The sequence below is a fragment of the Canis lupus genome, chromosome 32 (genome assembly GCF_048164855.1).
Source record: "Canis lupus baileyi chromosome 32, mCanLup2.hap1, whole genome shotgun sequence".
NCBI classification, from domain to species: domain Eukaryota; kingdom Metazoa; phylum Chordata; class Mammalia; order Carnivora; family Canidae; genus Canis; species Canis lupus.
Genome location: NC_132869.1, coordinates 24,518,687 through 24,540,557, shown reverse-complemented (window position 1 = coordinate 24,540,557; position 21,871 = coordinate 24,518,687). Strand labels below are relative to the sequence as shown.

Here is a 21,871-nt window from a genome sequence, read left to right as displayed (position 1 = left end):
TCAGTATTGAGCTCACCACATGCCAGATACTGAGGATGCATATGAAATGCATTATGCCCTTAAATTCTGAAACAGCTCCATGGGGTGACTATTATTACTGACAGATGAGGAAATCAAGCCTTAGAAAATCATGTGAGGGGGAGCTGAGATCTGAACACAAGGCTCCTGACCCCAGAATCCATGCCCTGGTCCCCTCCCCAGCCCAAACATGGAAGTCGCTCCTCTTGCCCTCTTTCACTTCCATTTCCATTCCTCTTTCACAGGGTCTCTTTCAGGGTCTGTAACTGGCCAGCTGCCTCTTGCCTCTCCTTAAAAGCACCCCATTAGTCTCCAGAACAGTCTGATTCCACAGCTCCCCCCAGGCTGCATCTACCCTTCCTCTGCTCTGACCCCAGACTGCTTTTCAGCTTTCTCCTGTCACTGCAACCCTTCCCTCCCTCCTACACCCTCTCACCGTTAAATACATTAGCCAGCCCCCCTCCACACCCCCCATGCTCTTCCCTTAGCCTGCTGCTCTTCCCCTGCCTCTCCTCCAGGTCAGGACTTGCTTTTAAAGCCTCCTGGATCACCTCACTTGCAATTGCAACTCAATCTTTTGGGCCCCACAGAACATTGCTTATATCTTTATTATTATTATTATTTTAATATTTTATTTATTTATTCATGAGAATACACAGAGAGAAGAGAGAGACAGGCAGAGGGAGAAGCAGGCTCCATGCAGGGAGCCTGACCTGGGACTCCATCCCAGGTCTCCAGGATCAGGCCCTGCGCTGAAGGTGGCACTAAACCGCTGAGCCACCCAGGCTGCCCTATATCTTTATTATTAGCAATTCTCTTACTCTTGTAAATGTCAGGATTAGTAACATTTATATTTTTTTCTCACACAAGCTAGATTATAAACTCCTTGAGGGAGGAATCATATCTTATACCACATTTTTATTCCCTTTCCTCCCACTTCCATTACTGTAGCTATGTAGCTGGGGCCTAGCCCAGAGCAGACCCCAGTAAATGGGAGATCACTTGGCAGCCCAGGATCCTAGTGTCTAGTCTAAAATTGGTTTTCTCTGATCTTGCCTTTGTTTTTAATTGCATAAGCAGCAGAGGAAATTGCCTATGTTATGCTTCTATTTTTTTTATAAAAACTGCTTATATTATTATGTTTCTGTAGGGCTTTCCTTTTTTCCTAAATATATTAAGAGTGAAATTGATTTTTTCTTCTTAAAAGTAGCCCTCTTTTCTTCTTTTGAAGTGACCAAATTTTCTCTTACCATCTTACACTTGAACATTGCACACAAAACAAGAATAAAATATTCAGACATCTTTTTATAAAATTTACAATAAGAGCTGTCTAAAAGCATAGTTACCTGCATTTGTCACAGAAGCAAAGGATGTACAAAAAAATCGAGACTTGAGAGCTCGGGGCTCTCTTAATTTTTGTCTTCAGTTTCTTCCCCCATAAAATGGAAAGTATATTAGTCGCTTCTTCCTCATGTTCTTATGAGAAGCAAATGAGTTAACCCATTAAAATGCTGGGAACAGTGCCATAACAGTGTTATGGTCTGTAAATGTTAGAACCTATTAAGGAATACAGCAGGATGGGCTCCAAGGAGGAAAGATGGAGGTTGGGAAAAACCCCAAACCAACAGACAAGCAACAAAGAGCAGGTGTTGGCTACACTGTAGGCCATCGGACAGTCTTCACTGGAACTTAACATGGGAAGGACTGTTCATGAAATGCCTTCATGTGAGCATGATGGCCACTATTGATACCTGCTTCTTCTAGTATAAGAATCAGAAGTCTGTAATATTATGTGATTAGAGAAAATGTGTGAATTCTTTTGTACCATAAAAGAAATATTAGACAATATTCCTAGTCATGCTTTCCCTAAAAAAGTGTCCTGGGCACAGGGAAGAGCACAACGGTTTTTTTTAACTTTCATGAAAAATAAAGTTGCCAACATGTTGAATTGATTATTTAAACTGTAGGTTTCTCTTCTCTGGGTTTTCAGAACGACATTCCAAACAAATTTGAAATGAAACTTCGCCGTGCAACTGTCCTTGAGGACTCTTACAGGAGGATTATGGGTGTCAAGAGAGCGGATTTCCTCAAGGCTCGACTGTGGATTGAGTTCGATGGTGAAAAGGGATTAGATTACGGAGGAGTCGCTAGAGAATGGTTTTTCCTGATCTCAAAGGAAATGTTTAACCCTTATTATGGGTTGTTTGAATATTCTGCTACGTAAGTAGTTTCACAATGACTATACAGAAAAAAGTCGCTGCTTTGAAACTAACAAAGAGTTGTATGATGCAAGGAAACTGTATCTTACAATGTGCCAGAAAAGGGAAACTGTAACTAATGTGTCAAAACACTCTTAAAAAAATTGTGGCAAAATATACATAACATAAAACCATTTTAGCCATTTCAAGTGTGCAGCTCAGTGGTATTAAGTACATTTACATTGTTGTGCAATTGCCAGCACCGTCCATCTCCCAAACATCCATCTCCAAAACATTTTTATTATCCCAAACTGAAACTGTACCCATGAAACACTAACTCCATTATTCCCGGGCAGTCATCATTCTGCCTTCTATCTTGGTGAATTTAACTGCTTTAGGTACTTCTGCATAGAAGTAGAATTGTACAGGATTTTCCTTTTTTTTTTTAAATTTTTTAAAAATTTATTTGTGATAGTCACACAGAGAAAGAGAGAGAGGCAGAGACATAGGCAGAGGGAGAAGCAGGCTCCATGCACCGGGAGCCCGACATGGGATTCGATCCCGGGTCTCCAGGATCGTGCCCTGGGCCAAAGGCAGGCGCTAAACCGCTGCGCCACCCAGGGTTCCCAAGGATTTTCCTTTTGTGACTGACTTATTTCATTAGCTATGCCCTCAAGGTTCATCCATGGCATTGCATATGTCAGGATTTTCTTCCTGTATGAAGCTGAGTAACACCCCATTGTGTAAAGGAGCACCACATTTTGCATATTCATCATCGGTTATTGAACATTTGAGTTGTTTTCCACCTTTTGACAGAAATGGCTTTTAAAAAAAAAAAGATTTTATTTTATCTATTCATGAGAGACACAGAGAGGGAAGAAGAGACATAGGCAGTGGGAGAAGCAGGCTCCCCGTAGGGAACCTGATGCGGGACTGGATCCCAGGGCCCTAGGATCATTCCCTGAGCTGAAGGCAGATGCTCAACCACTGAACCACCCAGGAGTCCCAGAAGTGACTATTTTTAAAAACATTAAGTCCAGGGGTCTAACATGGTTCTAATAGAGGTAAACAACTTCCAAAGAGGGAGCTAATTTATAGTTTTGTCATATTAAAATTTTTATTTGAGGGTAACCTGGGTGGCTCAGTTGGTTAAGCATCTGCCTTTGGCTCAGGTCATGATCCCCCAGTCCTTGGATTGAGCCCCACATCAAGCTCCCTACTCAGTGGGGAACCTGCTTCTCCCTCTCCCTCTGCAGCTCCCTCTGTCACTCTCCCTGCATGTGCATGCGTGCTCTCTGTCGAATAAATAAATAAAGTCTTTTTAAAAATAAAATAAAATTTTTATATAGAAGTATAGAGAGAAGCATTTAAATGTGGTTGTCTTTACAGGGATAATTACACCCTACAGATAAATCCAAACTCTGGATTGTGTAACGAGGATCACCTCTCTTACTTCAAGTTTATTGGCCGAGTAGCTGGAATGGCAGTTTATCATGGCAAACTGTTGGATGGTTAGTATTAAACATAAAACTTTTTTTTAAGTATAATTATCTCATTTGTTTCATTTGTTAATCATTTTCAATATATTTGATTTTTTTGAAAGGTTTCTTCATCCGCCCATTTTACAAGATGATGCTACACAAACCAATAACACTTCATGATATGGAATCGGTGGTAGGTCTTTTTTCCTTATCATGTAGAGAAAGTATGATTTAGCAAGCAATCGGATATTTTAAAGTTAAAATTTGATGATGAAGAAATTAATAGATTATAATGTTCCCAAATACAAATGAACATTTTTCCCAACATTCTAATACAAAAATTTTCTAATGCCTAATAATATTTTTAAAATTTTACAATGGACCAATATGTGTATCCACCACCAAGATTCCATACTGTTTTTTTTTTCTATACTTACTTTATTACCTACCTATCCATCAGTCCACCCGTGTGTCCATCAATCCATCTTCTTTTTTGATGCAGAATGCTATAGATATCAGTAAATTTCTCCCTAATTACTTCAGTATACTATCAATGTTTGAATTATGATCTTTTATGATGAATGGCATATGTTTGCAAAATGACAGTCCAGAGGCAAGGGCTTGTGGTTAGGCTACTCTAAAGAAGTGGAAACCCAAGGACTAAACCCCTGACTGTAGCCCTGCTGCCTGAGCTGAATAGCCTTATAGACTATGTGTACACATGGATTCTAAGATCTCTTCCTGGGGACCAAGTACATTTTTTATTCCTTTCTTGTGACATTATTAATGTGGATGGTATAATTCTTTATGAATCATAAAATTTCATAGTTATTTGAGTTGGTTAATTAAGGTTCTGTATTTCATTTGAGATTTTTCTTTAACTTGGACCAGATATAAATAACAACCTGCTCATAGCTACCTAAACATTCAAGTCTCAAGAGGCCATATGAGAAAGGTGCTAGGTGCTCCTGGGTATCCATGGGGGTTAGTATTCATCTGGAAACTACTTTAGTTGACCCTTCAACTGGATAATCAAATCTTTACCTCCATAGAGATAGATTTCCAAACTGTCAGGCAACCACCACTCCACTGATTTATGCATCTTTTACTCTCACTTACTAGTCATCCCACTCTGTTTATAATACTTGTTGGAATATAAGAAAAGATGTGCTACTACTTTTCATCTTTTGTCCACGTATTCAGATTCTCAGCATACTTTATTTGCAGGTTCAGGTGTCTTTTTTTATACAAATTTTAAATATGCAATTTCCCTATTTAGGATGGTGAATATTACAATTCACTAAGATGGATTCTTGAAAATGATCCAACAGAATTGGACCTCAGGTTTGTCATAGATGAAGAACTTTTTGGACAGGTTTGTAAATTTTGATTAATTGAAATGGTACATAAATTGTGAAACAAATGTTATAACAAGTCTAGAAGCTAAATAATACATATCCTTGACACATTTCTGTGCTCTATTTTAAAATTTATTTTCCAGTAACAAAAGCTGTCTCAGCAAGAATTTTTGCTTTCTTTGACATTTGACTCATTCCATGTTTATTTTAGTAAAACTAATATTTTAAGTTTTCTTAGCTTATGAATGGATTTAATTTAAAATACTGGGTTTCTGGTATAACTATAATATGTATATTTTATTTTTTTTCACTAAAATAACATATCAAGATATCATGCTTAATTTTAGACACATCAACATGAATTGAAAATTGGTGGATCAGAAATAGTTGTCACCAATAAGAACAAAAAGGAATATATTTAGTAAGTATTTTGTTAGTATGTATTTTATTATGTTTAGTATATACTTTACTGGAAATAATTTTGTAGTTCTTTCTGGGAAGACTCTGTACCTTCTTCCTTCATAGCCAGCGTCTCAATGTTCTTTATTCTCTTTCTGTAAAAATGCTGTATTACCCATTCATATTTATTTTTGGGCTTACCTAGTCTTTATTTTTTGTTTCCAACTGGAGTAAATATACCTTAAATGTTTTTCTTCATTCATATGAAAAAGATGAAATATTTTGTTTCTTTTTAGTCTTGTAATACAGTGGCGATTTGTAAACCGAATCCAGAAGCAAATGGCTGCTTTTAAAGAGGTATTCATTTACTTTTGTTTGTTCTTCTGTAATTTCAAAGTATAATTCTTGAGTTTCAAGTATTGGAGTCATCACATGTGATAATTAATGGATGACTTGCTTTTTAAAAACAACTTTTAATTTTTATAGTAAAAAATTTTAAATGAATAGGTGTTCACTGTTAAAACTCATTCAAGAAGCCCATTCAGTTGACATTGACAATCCTCCTTCACACTGGTCATGGATCCTCATCTTTTCCCAGTCATGTCTCCTCTTCCTCCTCCATCTTAAGTTACATTAGATGCCCAAGGATCAAGGGTGCTATAGGGAGAGTGGAATAGGCCATTTATTTTCCCACATGGGATCACACTATACATGTTAGTTTGTGACTTGCTTTCTTGTCTTATCAAATATTTATTGGAAATCTTTATGTGTCAAGATGCGCAACTATTTTTCCTTGTGGCTGCAGTTTACTCATAAATCCATAAGGTTTTAAACTTCCCCAGTTAGTGAACATTTAGGCTGTTGCCAGTGCACTCTTGTGTCTTAAACCAACTTAAAACCTTCTGTTAGATATTTATCACGTACTTTTTTATTTATCCAGTATTCAGCACTCACTCTGTATCTGGTACTGCACAAGGCATAAAGACATAGGTCCTGTTATAGGGGGCAGAGAATCTGAAGAGGTGGACAGAGGCAAGCCTGTGCTTGGTAAGCACAGTGGAGAGGTGGAAACCAGGGCAGGAGAGGTGCAGGGAGGGACAGGGAAGGCCTAGGGCGTTTGGCCCGCTACATGCAATTCCAAGCAGAATGAGTGGTCTGTGTGAAGTCTGTCCATAAGACTGTGTGCATGTTGGAGAAAATGCCAGCAGTTCATAAGATGATGCAGGAGGTAAAACTGAGCTGGAGAGCTGACCAGAACTGGGTTATGAAGGGCCTGTTTGCTAACCTGGAAACAAAGGTGGGATTTGACTCTTTTGTGAAAATCCAGTGAGGGGAAGGAAGGTGGTATCAAAGGCTGTTCTATGATAAAACACCAGGATTCAATTTATATTTTAGTCAGATCATTCTGGAAGTGGCGTGTAGTGAGTTAGAGTTGGACAAGGCTAGCAGCAGGGGTGGGGGGAGAAGGTACTCCAGTGATCCAGGTGAGCAAAGGTAAGGGCAGGAACTAAGGTGGTAGTGGTGGGAAGACAGCTGTGTGTGTATCTGAGTGGGATTCATGAGGGAGAGCTGTAGCTCAGGATGCTTTAAAGGATAGAGGTCTGGGGAGGGCAGCATGAATTTGGGGATCATCTGCCTTTGTGTCCTGGAGCTGTGGACTAGGTGAGATGGGAAATTGGAAGAATGGTACGAACAATGAAAGTGGATGGCCACCATAGAGATGTGGGAACAGCAATATGGAAGGAACCAGTGGGTAGAAAAGGAGACTTCAAGGGAAATTAGCAAATGCAGACAGAGATGAAAGAGAAATCATCCACAGCAGACAAAGTTTCAACAACGAAGGTGTTTTCAACAATATCCTAGTGCAAAGAAGTAAAAAAAGATACAGAACTAGGAAGTGTTTATCAGAATTAGCCACAGAGCTGTCTCTGACTTTTTCCAGGACAGCCTGAGGGAAGCAGGGGCACAGAGGGCAGATGGCAGCGGGTGGAGGCAGAGCTGCAGGTGGGCAGGTGGCTTCAGTAAGGTATAATAACTTGGCAGTAAAGAGAAGAAAGATGGTTTTGCTTTTTTTTTTTGTTTTGTTTTTAAATTATTTATTCATGAGAGAGAGAGAGAGAGAGGCAGAGACATAGGCAGAGGGAGAAGCAGGCTCCCTGTGGAGAGCCTGATATGGGACTTGATCCCAGGACCCCAGAATCACAACCTGGGCCGAAGGCAGATGCTCAACCACTGAGCCAGCCAAGAACCCCTTTTTTGTTATTTTTAAGGTAGATAAGCTTAAACAAGTATAAATGCATGTAGTGAGCTAATAAAGAGAAGGAGATTTAGTGAGAGGAGCCCTTCGGGAAGCAGATGAGGCATAGAGAGGAGATAGCACCTGTCTCTGACAGTGGGAAGGGAGACCACAATGATGTCAGTGGCAGTTGGTACATGGAGATGAGTGCAGAAGGTTGAGGGAATTCCATAATCGCCTCTGTTTTGTCTCTCAAATAAAAGTTATCTGCTGTCAAGAAGGGGTAACATGGAGGAGGAGGAAGTGCCTTGGGAAGTGTGGAGAGGTTTCAAAATAGCCATTGTGAGGAATCAGTGAGAAAGAAGAGATTATGGACATGTACATTTTCTTGCCAATACTGGAATCTCAGTTAACTTAAGAACCCAAGACTAGGTGGTGGTAGGAACCTATGTGCATGTGGGATTTCTCCAGAACAACCCAGGAGCTAAAGTAGAGGGCTGTCAATGGAATCTGCTAACCAATTTTTAAAATACATTCCTTCTCCTAGGGATTTTTTGAACTAATACCACAGGATCTCATCAAAATTTTCGATGAAAATGAACTAGAGGTAAGAAATACTCTTATTTTCAAACAGGATTTTTGTGTCCATTATTTATCTTGTCTGTAGTTTGACATTTCTTATCACGTAGCTTCTTATGTGTGGATTGGGAGATGTCGATGTGAATGACTGGAGAGAACACACAAAATATAAGAATGGCTACAGTGTGAATCATCAAGTCATACAGTGGTTCTGGAAGGTAATTGAAAGCTTCTGTTTCTGTAAATTACTTTTCAATAGATTCAGTCATATTAACTATACTAATGGATCACATAGAGATAAGACACAATGTAATGTACTGTATACATCTACCTTCCGGATATGGCTGCAACCTCCATGCATATTTATAGATAAGTCAGTGTTCAGAATGTAGGAAGTCATGGGAACAGCCGTGGTGGGCTCTTGGTTCCTTACCAGCAGTAGAACTGTCCAAGAGAACTTGTAATCACCTGCAGTGCATTCTCTGGGCCTCCTGCATGGCTGCTTTAAATGTTATTTTCCATCTAATTGAGAATTGTGTGTGTTACTCAATAATATCAGTAAATATCATTTTTAAAAAGCCACGAGTCACATCCAAAAAGATATTTTTGTCACTTTATTAGGCTGTGATCTCATCCCACAGAGTTACTCTGTGTTTTTAGGAATTCTGTAAGCCACCCAGAAACACAAATGTAACTAACAGATATATGTAAATTTAATAATGGATCATTAATACCATAATTAAATTCTGATAACATATTTTTTAAGATAGTTCTGTTACTTTTTTTCCTAGGGATGTACCTAAATGCTGTTTTTCTCTTATTCAGGCTGTTCTAATGATGGATTCAGAAAAAAGAATAAGATTACTTCAGTTTGTCACTGGTACATCTCGAGTGCCTATGAATGGATTTGCTGAACTCTATGGTAAGAATTTGCTGCAGATCATTAAAAAATGGAGTGATGCCACTTGTCTTTTTTATTGCTGATTAGTTGTCAAGCTTCTTTCATTTATACAAACACTGGGCTTAATAAAAAAGAATTAAGGGTTTTAAATGATTTACTGAGATACACTGAAGTAGGCCAGAATATATGTACACCTTCTAATCAGATACCAAAGGATAAAACATGAAATGCCTCGAGTTACTTTCCATTCTTGAATTTTAAATTTGATTCCTGCTACATATTCCATCACAGAAAGAGCATTGTCTGTGGGGTGATGGTTTAGGGCAACATGTAACGTCCCACAGAATGTTAGTAAGTATTCAGCAGGAAACAGAGTTCCATAGTAGAATACATTTGAGGAAAATACATTCAGAACCTTTACTATGAAAAAAAGGGGTTTCAAAACTTATTTGATCATGGAAGATGTATATGTGTGTGCGCGCGCGCGTGCGCGCATGCGTGTGGTGTGTGTGTATGATGTTTGTGTATGTGCAGGACTAGGGACAAGACTACATATCTTTCAATATTCAGAATAGTTACTATTAATGGAGCTTTCTATAAAGTGAAATTCTGCATATCCTATCAAACTGTTTTCTAGTGGATATATTTAGAGGTGTGTTTTGAAAGAAACAAACAAACCTGCTGTTTCTGATATGGCTCAACTTTTCTCAAATCAGCTATTTATTGGAATGACATTTACTTGCTTTTAAAGATACTAAGAGGAATACATCTTTCAGGGAAGGTGTAGCTCAGGTTGGAGCCCTGCTCAGAGCAACAGCGAAGTTTAGAATTGTTCTGGAAACTACAAGTCAGAACTGCAGCCTCAGTAGTTGCTGAGCTGAATTTTTCATGCAAAGAGAAAGCTGCTGCTGTCTGACGGGATCACCAGCCCCGTCCATCTCCTTGGCAAACCTGATCTCCTTTTTTTTTTTTTTAATTTTTTATTTATTTATGATAGTCACACACAGAGAGAGAGAGGCAGAGACACAGGCAGAGGGAGAAGCAGGCTCCATGCACCGGGAGCCCGACGTGGGACTCGATCCCAGGTCTCCAGGATCGCGCCCTGGGCCAAAGGCAGGCGCCAAACCGCTGCGCCACCCAGGGATCCCAAACCTGATCTCCTTAAGCTCCATGTGTATCTGTTTGCAGCACCTGTCAAGCAGCTGTTGCTTCCTCACCTAGAGTCACCATGCTCAGTGAGAAGAATGAGATAGGAGCTGTGCCCTAATAAATGTGCCCCTGCTTGCCCAACTGGATTTCTTTGCATTTGTCTTTTCAGTGGTTTCCTGTGACTTCCTCTCCTTTTCTTCTCCCATATTTTAGCCAGTTACAGTAGGGAAAGATCAAGGCAGGCTGAACACCCCTTTCCATGTCTAGCTCCACGTCCTCCTTTTATGCAGTCCGGGCCTACAGCCATCCATTGGTTTCATGAATTGTTTGGAATTTGGGGGAAATATCCCACACATGGGGCCAGACTTGGTAGTATTAGAATATAATTCAAATTCTTATGCATTTTCAAAAAGAAGTCACTTCAAGCTGTTAATATTATAATACAGTATTATCTATTCAATAAAAGGGTGTCTTAGTTGACTTAAAGGGAGTGTTCACAATGGATTATTTAGGTGAGAGAGTCAAGAGGCAGGGAAATATGTACGATCCCATGTTATGGAAAACCATGACAAGAATACTGAAATTTTAACTGAATGTAATTATGATGTGTGATGTGTGAAAAACAATGCTTTTTGAGAAAACTGTAATATCAAGAATATCCAGTATATTTAGTGCTGCTTCTGGCAGTTATACTCACACACATAATTAGGTATGACTATAAGACATGGGGAAAAGTATAGAAGGTTCTGCATTGGGTTGTCAGCACTGATTACCTGAGTGATTGGAGGATGTTGAGACTGGAGGGAAGGGAGAACTAAGTGCAAACTTCAAAGAAAAAAGTTTCTGAAAAAAAGAAAAGAAAAGAAAGTTTCTGAAAGTGTCCATAATAAAAGAAAAATGCAGCATGGATCACATGCTTACCTTCACACAAAATTCCATTTATACACACACACACAATGATCCATGATAGAAGGTTTACTCAGATTTGAGAGTGGACTTTGAGGTGATTTTTACTCCCTTCATTATTTTTTCCCTATTGCTTTAATTTCCTTGCACTGAGACTAGATAATCAGAAAAAAATAAAGCTATTTTCAGCAGGACTGGAAAAAAAAAAGAAAATATTTATTTTCTCTGTGTACCTGTGAAGGAGATGGTCATGTGGAGACACAGGGCTAGCACACAGCAAAAGTCCTAGAGCTCTGGTACCCTAGAGGCCCAGTGATATGGTGACCATGCGTGAGTTGCTAGGAAGGAAGCTTCATCTCGTGGCTGGAAAATGAAGCCATCAAGGACACCACAGCCTTCTTTTCTCTTGAGTTTAAAGAAACTAGATTAGTAGGTTTAAGATTAGTATGTATGTTCATTAGTAGTATGTTCACTATTAGTAGTATGTTCATAGATCAGTATGTTTAAGTTCTACACTGGAAAAAATGAGTTGTGAAATTTTAGGGATTCCTATAAAGAATAAATGAGACCAAAGCAACTCTTTTCTTTGCAGGCTCAAATGGACCACAGTCATTTACAGTTGAACAGTGGGGTACCCCGGAAAAGCTGCCAAGAGCCCATACATGGTAAGCAGTTTTTTCGACCCTTAGACAACACGTTTTCAGAGAGTGAAGCTCCTCTAACAGTCTGGGTACAGAAGGTCTAGCCTGCTCTGTGTCAGTGGCAGCTATGGAGGAGGGGGAGAAGAAGGCAGAAACAATGCAGATCAGGTATGTCTTTGCCTGGCAGGCCTGGGCTTGGAGACCAGGAAACTGAACAGTGGAGAGGCCCATCTCACCCATGGACCATGTGTGGCCCACCATCACATGAATGATGGGTCATCCCAAGAGAAGCTAGAACATACCCTTTGGGAGGTTAAATTAACAGAGGAACCCAGACATTTGGAGGTCAAAGTGGGAGTGAGAGAGGACAGCACCAAGACGTCATGGGATGAGTCCATGCCTAGAGCCCAGTACTGTATCTTCCTTCTCCTCTGGTGATAAAATGCCTTCTAGTATTGTTGAACACATCACGAATAGCATTATCATTGGCCACCATGGCACTTGCTTTGTCAATGTCTGTCGTAACCAGGTCCTCTCTGTTCTTTCAGCTTTAATCGCTTGGACTTGCCACCCTATGAATCATTTGAAGAATTATGGGATAAACTGCAGATGGCAATTGAGAACACTCAAGGCTTTGATGGCGTTGATTAGATTCCAAGTAACAACCTAGAGTGTTTCACTGCCACTTTTGTCTAAGCAAAATCTTGACTTAAAATTTTCCAGGGAACTACTACAATTTGGCCTTTGTTTCTTCCCAGATAGTGGAGAAAAACCCGATAAAAGTATTAGAAGAAGCAGTATGACAACCTTACTGTTATTTCATTCACTTTTAAATAATACGTTGCATTCACACAGCTGTTTCTATCTTTAGAGTTCCCACTCTAGGATTTAAGTCCCTTGTGCCTGAAATAGTTTTGTCCTTAACATTTACCTCTTTTACAGTATTTGCCAGGCAGTTCTTTCTTAAACTACTGAAATTATAACTGTGAAATATTTGTGATAAGTGTCTCGTGTGAAAAGTTGGATGCTTTTTGAGAAGGAAAACCGAAATTTGGAAAAGAATACTTTAATATTGATTAAACTACAATGTATTTCATGCTGCCTACAGCTATTTATTGTTTTGTAGACCTGCCTCCTGCACCTTACTGCCCAGATTTTTGGAAAAACCTTGGAAAATGTGTTACCTTTCTTTTTCATCCACTGACTCCCTTGCAAAAAAAAATTGTTTACTTCTTAATTTTAAAAGTATTTGGCTTTTGTGAATATGTAGCATTACTGAACAAGGTGGTTTGTAAGATGTGTGAAGCGAATTAAGATTCGCAGTGTGAAGAGTATTAACACCTTTGCCTTTGCCTGTATATCTTTATGGTTCACTGGCATAATCATTACTCCTCCGTGTTTAAAGCAAAAGAATTCCTTCTTCAGACACTACACTAAAGCTTCACAGAGCAGTGTTTCTAAATATGCCTTGAAGAACTAAGTTAAATGTATAGTACCTGCTTTTACTAGTCATTCTTTATACTTGCACAATTATGTAGTAAATATATGTTTACAGGGTTTATTATGTTTACAGATTAAGCTAATTTCTGTAGTTGCATTTTTATATTTTTAGTATCTCTCTTTAGTCAAAAAACCAAATAATTTGTTAAACATAACCAAAGAACAGTTGTAATGAGTAATTTGTATTAAGCCTATTACCCACATTTCTTATGCTTTTTTAAAATACTGTTTACTATGAAAATGATGTTTTACTATAAATCCAAAATTCTTTGGGAAAAATGCGACAAGTAGAATCCTACTTTAACCAAATTGAAGTATGTAGAAATCATGTGCATGCATTCAACAAATGTGTACTGAATGCCTGCTGTGTGCCTAGCCCTGTGCAAGGCCCTGGGGGTGAGAGCTGTCAGCTTCAAAGAAATCTAGCTCAGTCCTCACCTCAAGGAATTTACAGATATGTAAATGAGTTTGTAAACAGTCAAAAGTAGCAGTGAGCAGAAGGAGGCAAAAGGGAATGTGTTCTGTACACCTGCGAAGATGAAGTGTGCCAAGACTTGTATTTATGTTTCATACGTATATTAGAATGATTACATAGAAAATGCTCTTGCAAAAAGTTAAACCTGTTTCTAATATGGCATCTTGGTGATTGAGGAGTAATTGTAAATATATGTTATAAATCTTCTTAAATACATATGTATACTCAGAGAGTTGTAATTTTAGTATATGTGCTGCTGAAGCAAGCACTCGGAGAGTTGTAAACAGTGCTTCTGATTACTGGTTTAAGTTTGTGGGGTATGACACTATGGGTACTTATCAGCACCTGGTAAGGATCTCCAGTGTGACAAAGTAGCAAAACTGCTTTCCACACACCACCTCTGCAGCACAGCTTGGGGAAGGTCATTCACAGATTGGTGCACTCTGTGTTTTATTTTCACCTGTGTTAACTAGCATTCAGGCAAGACCACCGGATAGAGTACTAGTTTTATCACTTACCAACTGTTTAAACTGAAGCAACTTACTTAACCTCTCTGGGCTCCTGTTCTTTCATCAAAGAACAATCATACCCACTCTCATTGTCAGGGAAGATTGTTGTAAGTTTCAGAGAGCTGCTTTGTGCTTTGTGTTGACCAGAAGATGCTTTGTGCTTTGTGTTGACCATCAGATTTTATCAAATCAGGTATGCACACTAGCTACACTCCCAAAGAAGAATCTCTTCCTTTAAAAATAAAATGTCTGCTAACAAAGAAGTAGGAACATCTCTGATGTTGACTATATATGTATGTGTGTGTTTATATATGCCATCAGAATTCATTTTCTCCACATCAGCAAAGTAATATTAATATGGGCCAATGCATTTTGAAATGTCCTCATTGTAGAGAACTTAATGTGAAAACTATTTTTGTTCACACAGGATTTTGCCATATAATTGTTTATCATTTCTGTGAAATATAGCAGATCAGAGTTTGAGAAAATATAAAGCTTGCTTTTCATCTGACTGATACTCATTTGGATGGTTCTGTGACAAGATATAAAATAAGATATTAATGAAACCAGACACTGCCACCAGCTCCCAGCGACAGACCATCATCCCCTTCATCTCCAGTTGTGGCTGATGGTCTGCAGGGTACCTGTATCAAGCCACACAGCCTCTCATCCCAGGTAGAAAAGTGTCCCAAATGCACTCTACAGGTAGAGAGTGAATTGGGTCATCTTCATAAAGCAAGGATGTTCTATTTTTCTAGAAATTATAAGCACTTAATTTTAACCTGTATTTTCTCTGTAATCAAGCAAACTTTAACATAGACATAAAATTGGAAAACAAACACATTTCACCCTAACTCAAATTTAAATGGAATGTTTTCATTTTTTTATTTATAATGCTGAAATGATCCTACAGAATTACCAAATTTAACACAATTTGTTTTGATTATAAGCCATTTGACATTGTTTTTAAAAATCTTCTTGTATGGTAAATATATATCAAGATTAATGTATCAAATTTATTGCATACTTTAAAGTATAAAATCATGTTTAAAAATCTTGATGCCACAAATAAAGTTCTATTCTAATAAAAACAAAAACTGTGGTTCATTTTTTTTTTTAATTTTCTCTTTTTTTAAGATGTATTTATTTATTTTGGGAAGAGAGCCACATGAGGCCAGGGAGGGGCAGAGAGAGGGGAAAGAGAGTCTGAAGCAGGCTCTGCATGGAGCAAGATGCGGGGCTCAATCTCACAAACCCAAGATCATGACTTGAGCCAAAACCAAGAGTCAATCACTTAACTGTGCCACCAAGTGCCCCACCATTATTCATTTTTTATTCATTTTTTAAATAGAAATGTTTCCAAGCAGGTATTCTGGGTGATATATTCTGGTCTGGTCCTTTGCAGCCACATAAGGAATTCTCATACCATCTTGAATTTGTATCTGATGAATTGGCATGATTATTAAATTCATAATCACAGATCATCTCTACTTTACAAATAGGTCATATTCTAAAAGTCTGGTTGTTAGTAAAAGATCCTGAAGATAATATAATAACAAAGTTACAAGTGGACTGGATTTCAGACAAGCTGTTGCTCAGTCTAGAAGCCAGCTTTGTAACCAACCATTATTTATAAACTTGTTTCTATGAAAGCAGGTGTTCCAAGTATTAATTCAGAAATATGTATTTTTTCTTTCTTCTAGGCACCTGGAAGTTTCCCAGTTAGAAGGGAATCCTAAACTAATTCAAGCCAGCCCTGGGAAGATTCCATTCCCGTTCCCTCTTTGTGCTAAAATCCAGACCATAGCTTTTAATCCTTGGGAGTCGGGCCACTTACCTCTCCACTTCTGCCCCTTGAGGGCTAACCAGCTCTGCAGAAATGAGCCCACATCATGCCTCCTTGTACAGGAAGGCATTTGCTTTGAGCACATCAAGGGCAGACACATTCCTCTTATAAAGGATATTAAGCTAAATGTTAGACTCTTGGGGCCTCACTACAAATAAAGGGCTCCAGTAGATTTGAGGGTATTTTTCTTGAAAGTTAGATTAACACTAAATTAGTGTTAATGTTCTTCCAGTCTCTTCATCTGCAATATATCCAAAGCAGGCCCTCCATCCCACACCACTGTTTCGTTTCTAGTCCATAAATCTGATCTGGTCATTCTGCCAAAGAACCTCTGAAAGCTCCCCAGGACTGGAAGCCTGAAGCCCAACCTGTTGGCATGAAATGCAGTGTCCTCAGCTTACTGTAAGAGTTCCACCTTCCCTCACAGCCCACCAAGGCACCCTGTGCTCCACCCAAACCAGGCCTCTCTCCAGCCTCTAACTGCTGCAGCCTTCTCAGTGCCTGCTTGCCGGGCATGCTTTCACCTGTCATGTCCACTTGAGAATTACTGCTTTTGGACCAATGGAAAGGTGCTGTGGCCTCAGCATTTGATATACTAGCATGAATGGCACTGTATTCCAATGTTTTGTTTGCATAATTCTCTCCTACAAACTTTTGGGCAGCTTGAGGTCAGACTAGTACACATCTTTTTAACATGTGCAAAACAGATATTTGATGACTATGATCTGATGAATATTGTTTATGTATACAACCCAGCCCACATGTTCTGAGCACCTCCAGTGTCCCTGGCACTGTGAAAGAATATGCAGGGAGCTCTCTATTGAGAGGGACATTGGGAACTATATAAACACACATGCGGAGAGGGAGCTTGATTGAGATCCTGCTGAGCACCGAGGTCTGCAGTAAACACTTTACGTGGATCCCATTTAATCTTCATAAAAACTCAGTGAGGCAGGTTTTATAGGCTCAAGAAGGACAAGCAATTCACCTGAGGCCACACAGCTTGTAAACTCAGTGGATTATGAACCACAACAGAATCAGGAAAGCTATGGGATCCCACAAACAAATTTCCATGCTGTATTAGTTTCCTTTTGCTGCATTACAAATTATCACAAACTTAGCAGCTAAAATCAGTACCCATTCGTTATCTCAATCCAGTAGGACAGAAGTCCACATAGGCTTCAGCAGGGTTCTCTGCTGAGGATCTCACAAGGCCAAAATGAAGGTGTCAGCCAGCCGGGTTCTTAAATGCTTCCATTTCCCTCAGGTCATTGACAGTACCCAATTCCTTGTGGCTGTAGGTCTAAGGTCTCCATTTTCTCGCTGGCTGTCAGCAGGGGGCCACTCTTAACTTTTAGATGCCACCTCCATCATCAAGCCAATAATGGTGTGTGGAATCCTCAAGCTTAGAATCTCCCTGATGGCCCCTTCTGCCACCAGGTGGAGAAAGTTCCCTACTTTTCAAGGCTCACCTGAATCAATTAAGCCCCCCTGGACAATCTTCCCTTTGGAAGGCTGACTGTGCCATAGGCATAACACAATGAAGGAGTGAGATCTGACATTCACAGCTTGCAGGGATAGGGCACTTAACAGTCGGAGGCAATTGCTAAAAATTCTGCCTCCCATATGAGGTAAAGAATAGCAAAGGCTTATGGAGATACAGCTTGAATAACTGAAACTTATCTAATTTTTATAGTAGTTGTTTTCCATTCAATGTCAATGAAATGCCAGATCGATAAACTGATGCTAATATCAACCAGTAAGATTCAACTTCAGCAGCTGGAAATTCACAAACAGTGCTCTCAGGTGAGCCATTGGTTTCCTTTTTTTCAGTGGCATCAAGTTTAGATTGTTGAAATTAGTTTCAGCTCATTCTTAGGAGCTTCCTTATTATATAAAAAGAAATTTAATAAATCATAGCTGCTCTTTTTGTTTGAAGGGATGGTATTCTCAGTAAAATCATGTTCAGGATGATGAGATTGGTATCAACATGGAGCTGAGAAGGGAAGAAGGCTGTTCACAGTCCAGAGATGCTGATCATTGAGGGGCTTTTGGTCTCTGGAGAGAGGGCAAGGGGGTCTGCAGACACCCTGATAACCAAAAGGACATGTGCCGTCACCCAACTCCAGAGCAGAGTGTTTTCTCCTTGGGAAGCCAACCATGAGTATGCTCAATTCATCATTTAGGTTCAGATTTACATTATCCTATGAAACTTAATGATTATTATGAAGGCAAACCCCATGCCTTCCTCAGGATTGCTTTTCTTTTAACACACATATTTTACAAATGAGAAACGCAAGCATATTCTCTCAAATTAAAGAGAAGTGATGAGCACAGTGAGCTAAGGATAATCCCAGTTTAAATAAACAGGATTTTCACTGATGCTAGACTTGAAAACACAATCCAGATTAATGGCTTTGTTAATAGTCACTGGGCCTTAGCCCAACTGTAGCATAAATATTCTTCCAGACTTGATGACAGTGAGCTAGCTTATGTTTGGTCCTCCAAAGGGATGCCCAGCTTCTCAGGGATGAATGGATTGCAGCCAACTGGGTTTGCTTTCGTAGTATTGCTGTTTAATGTAATGGCGTAATGCTTGTGAATGCATGTTGATGTGTGTGATTTTAAGCTAGGAGGAATTCAATAATCTTTTATCCCTGTCTACTTCTTAAAAAAAAAAAAAAAAAGGGGGATCCCTGGGTGGCGCAGCGGTTTGGCGCCTGCCTTTGGCCCAGGGCGCGATCCTGGAGACCCGGGATCGAATCCCACATCAGGCTCCAGGTGCATGGAGCCTGCTTCTCCCTCTGCCTATGTCTCTGCCCCTCTCTCTCTCTCTCTCTCTGTGACTATCATAAATAAATAAAAATTAAAAAAAAAAGATTTAAAAAAAAAAGTGTGAGAAGCAAAGAAAGAAAGCTCTGTGAACTCAGTCACTACTGGGACTCTGAATATCTATGGTTGCCCAGAGACTCAATTTATATACTTGCCCCCTTGCCATCCGGGAACAATGTGAATTGGAATTCAGGATTTATCATCGAGACCTCTAATTACTAATTTAAGCATTGCCTGGGTGGGGAAAGGGGAACATGCAGCACTACAAGCCTTTGGAAAGTATATTATGACATTTAAGACCTCACTCAGAGCCAAGTCCTTGTCTGGCGCTGTCCAGTAGAAATATAATGCAGATGATGTGCAATTTTAAATCTTCTAGTAGCATGTTTTAAAAAGTAAAAAGATATGTGAGTTTAATTGTAATAATATATTTTATTTAACCTATATGTATATATAGAGAATATTATCATTTCAGGATGCAAGCAATATCAAATTGCTAATGAAATACTTTTCATTCGGGGCGGGGAGGGGGGCTAAGTCTTTATAACGCAATATATATTTTATGCTTACAGCATATCTCAGTCCAGACTGGCCACATTTCAAATAGCCATCTGTGTCTTCTTCCACTGTATAGGAAGCACTGGAATCAACGGGCCAAGGTCATGCTTCCACATGATATAAGAGAATTGAGAAGCAGCTAGACATGACTCACCTGAAAATGTGCTAAATCAGCTGGCTTTCTCCAGGCAACTCCAGAGACTTGGAAGGAGTTCCTCCGGGAGAGCTAAATGCTGAAAACAAAGCAATATTCTAGACAGTTGCTGTGTGGCCATTCCAAATTTTATATTTAGGAGCTTAAGGATGGCAGTCTGGTTGAAAGGGGAACTGTGTTCACACTCTAAGCACACTGTTTCCACTTAGATTGTATGCTTGCTAGGGATGGCTTGGGAGAAATCCAAAGTGAATTATGAGGAAGGAGACGAGATCTCCACATCACACCAAGACTGCTTTGTACAGCTGAGGCTGTCCTCAATGGTGACCCAGATTGAAGGCCATGGAAGCTGTGGGCAGAAGCAAATATAGGGTAATCGCTGGAAACCAGCATCCCGGGTGAAGTTCTACATCTGAAATCTTGGAAGATCACCACCAAGACAGGGACAGAGAAGGGGGTGGTTTATCAGAAAGAAACAGCCAGAAAGTTGGGGGTCACTATAAGATTGGACAACTGGGAGCGTAAGGCCACAGCAGACAAGGGAACTCCACGGGGTCGCAGGGGGTCACCTGGGAAAGAACTCCTTTGACATTGAAGGGAAGGCAGAGACTGTGGGAGAGACATCTGTTTGTTTTTTCTGGTGCAAGGAGAATAACAAAATGCGACCAGGAGAGTAATAGACTACAGATGGAGGACTTCTGGCTGAGAGAGCTCAGTCCAGCCAAAGGCTTTGAACTGGAACCAACCCTCTAATTTTCAGCAGTGCGTGTGGCCCATGAAAAGAAAGGGTGAAATAAAACAAGGGACTCAACAGAGAGAATTATGAGTTACTCCCAATGGGTAAAATAGCAGAGATTATACTGGACTGAAGAAATAGGGATTTGATTGTAAAAGGCCTTATATTCAATGCTAAGGAATCCCATTCCAAGACAACAGTGTATGATTTGGCATAAACTCCAGAAAGCTTGCTTTACCTGTTTAAGGGTAAAAAGACTTAGGGGCAGGTGCTAGTCAGGAGAACATTCCAGTGACACAGGAGAGAGATAGAAGCATCTGAACCCAGGGTTGAGTTGTGGGTATGGTGAGAGGCAGGAGGTTGAAGCGGCCTGAGTTGTTGTGCAGGGAGGGACAAGAATGGCAGACAGGAGTCTAGGCTGCATCTACTCTCACATCCACACTGGGGCAACTGGATGGGTCTCATGCTGCCCCTGGAACAGAATTGGGAGAACTATGGACTTTGCACATGGTGATACCACAGGGAGCCTTTGGTCAGCAGCTGTGGATCTGAAGGTGGGTAGAGATTTGGCGGTCATCAGCAAATAACTGTGAGCCTGTGAAGAGACCCTATTACATGTGCAGTAAACTAGGAAAGCTGATCCATATTACCAAATACCACTTCCAATAATTGTATTATACTTTGTAATTAATAGAATAAATGAATCCATTTGGATGATTGGGGGAAGATTAGAATCAATATAATTGGTAGCGTTTTTCTCGCCAAAATCCAGTTTTTAGATCTTTCTTCCTTCTGTGTTAGGTATTCCAGGACCCGTAAATATTGCCAACAGCTCTTCTCCCCTGCATGCCCCACCCCCTCCCCCACGCACACGTGTGCATACACTTGTAGCCTGATGCCCTGTTGATGACTGGGGCTCCCACTCCCAATCTTCCCCTGTGCCAGGCCAGATCTCAGTTTGCTCGCTCCCACTTGAGACCCTGCCTCTGCCTCCCCCTGCTCAGTCTTCTGCACTTTAGCATCCAGGCATTGCAAGCTAGAGCTATGGCCCTCCAGCCCAAGCACCTGTGGATAACTGGGCTGATGAGGAAAGCTCTAGAAATCCGCGAGGAAGCATGAGTGGGTGGAGAAACTAAAACCGCCCGGGAGGCCCTGAGGAGGTAGGTGAGAATGGGCTCTGAGACCTTAGGGAAGTCTTGGGAGAGAGGAAGTGGAGGCTGGGGGTGGGGGGAGCTGAGGAGCCTAGATGAGCACAGAGGAGGTGGGGAGCTGGCTACCAGACAGGGACAGAAGGGAGTCTGTTGTCACAAGAGGTTCTCTGAGGAAGCCTTGGCCACTCCCCCGGGCCAGCAGGCCACTCACTCCTCCAGCTCTGGAGGGAGCATGAAAGCCCCT

The 21,871-nt window shown here is 40.2% G+C and overlaps 1 protein-coding gene across 5 annotated transcripts in view; it reads left to right on the top strand.

Annotated features, from left to right (window-relative positions):
* Positions 1-15,447, top strand: part of NEDD4 (NEDD4 E3 ubiquitin protein ligase) — a 124,061-nt gene extending 108,614 nt beyond the window's left edge. For all 5 annotated transcript variants that reach the window (XM_072808677.1, XM_072808679.1, XM_072808678.1 and 2 more), the window contains 11 exons: positions 2,009-2,238; positions 3,606-3,727; positions 3,820-3,890; positions 4,977-5,072; positions 5,403-5,476; positions 5,751-5,811; positions 8,238-8,297; positions 8,380-8,487; positions 9,095-9,191; positions 11,818-11,890; positions 12,415-15,447. In XM_072808677.1, the coding sequence (XP_072664778.1) occupies positions 2,009-2,238; positions 3,606-3,727; positions 3,820-3,890; positions 4,977-5,072; positions 5,403-5,476; positions 5,751-5,811; positions 8,238-8,297; positions 8,380-8,487; positions 9,095-9,191; positions 11,818-11,890; positions 12,415-12,517 (1,095 nt within the window). In that variant the 3' untranslated portion in view covers positions 12,518-15,447. The remainder of the gene's footprint in view (positions 1-2,008; positions 2,239-3,605; positions 3,728-3,819; positions 3,891-4,976; positions 5,073-5,402; positions 5,477-5,750; positions 5,812-8,237; positions 8,298-8,379; positions 8,488-9,094; positions 9,192-11,817; positions 11,891-12,414) is intronic.
* Positions 15,448-21,871: the final 6,424 nt, after the last annotated feature.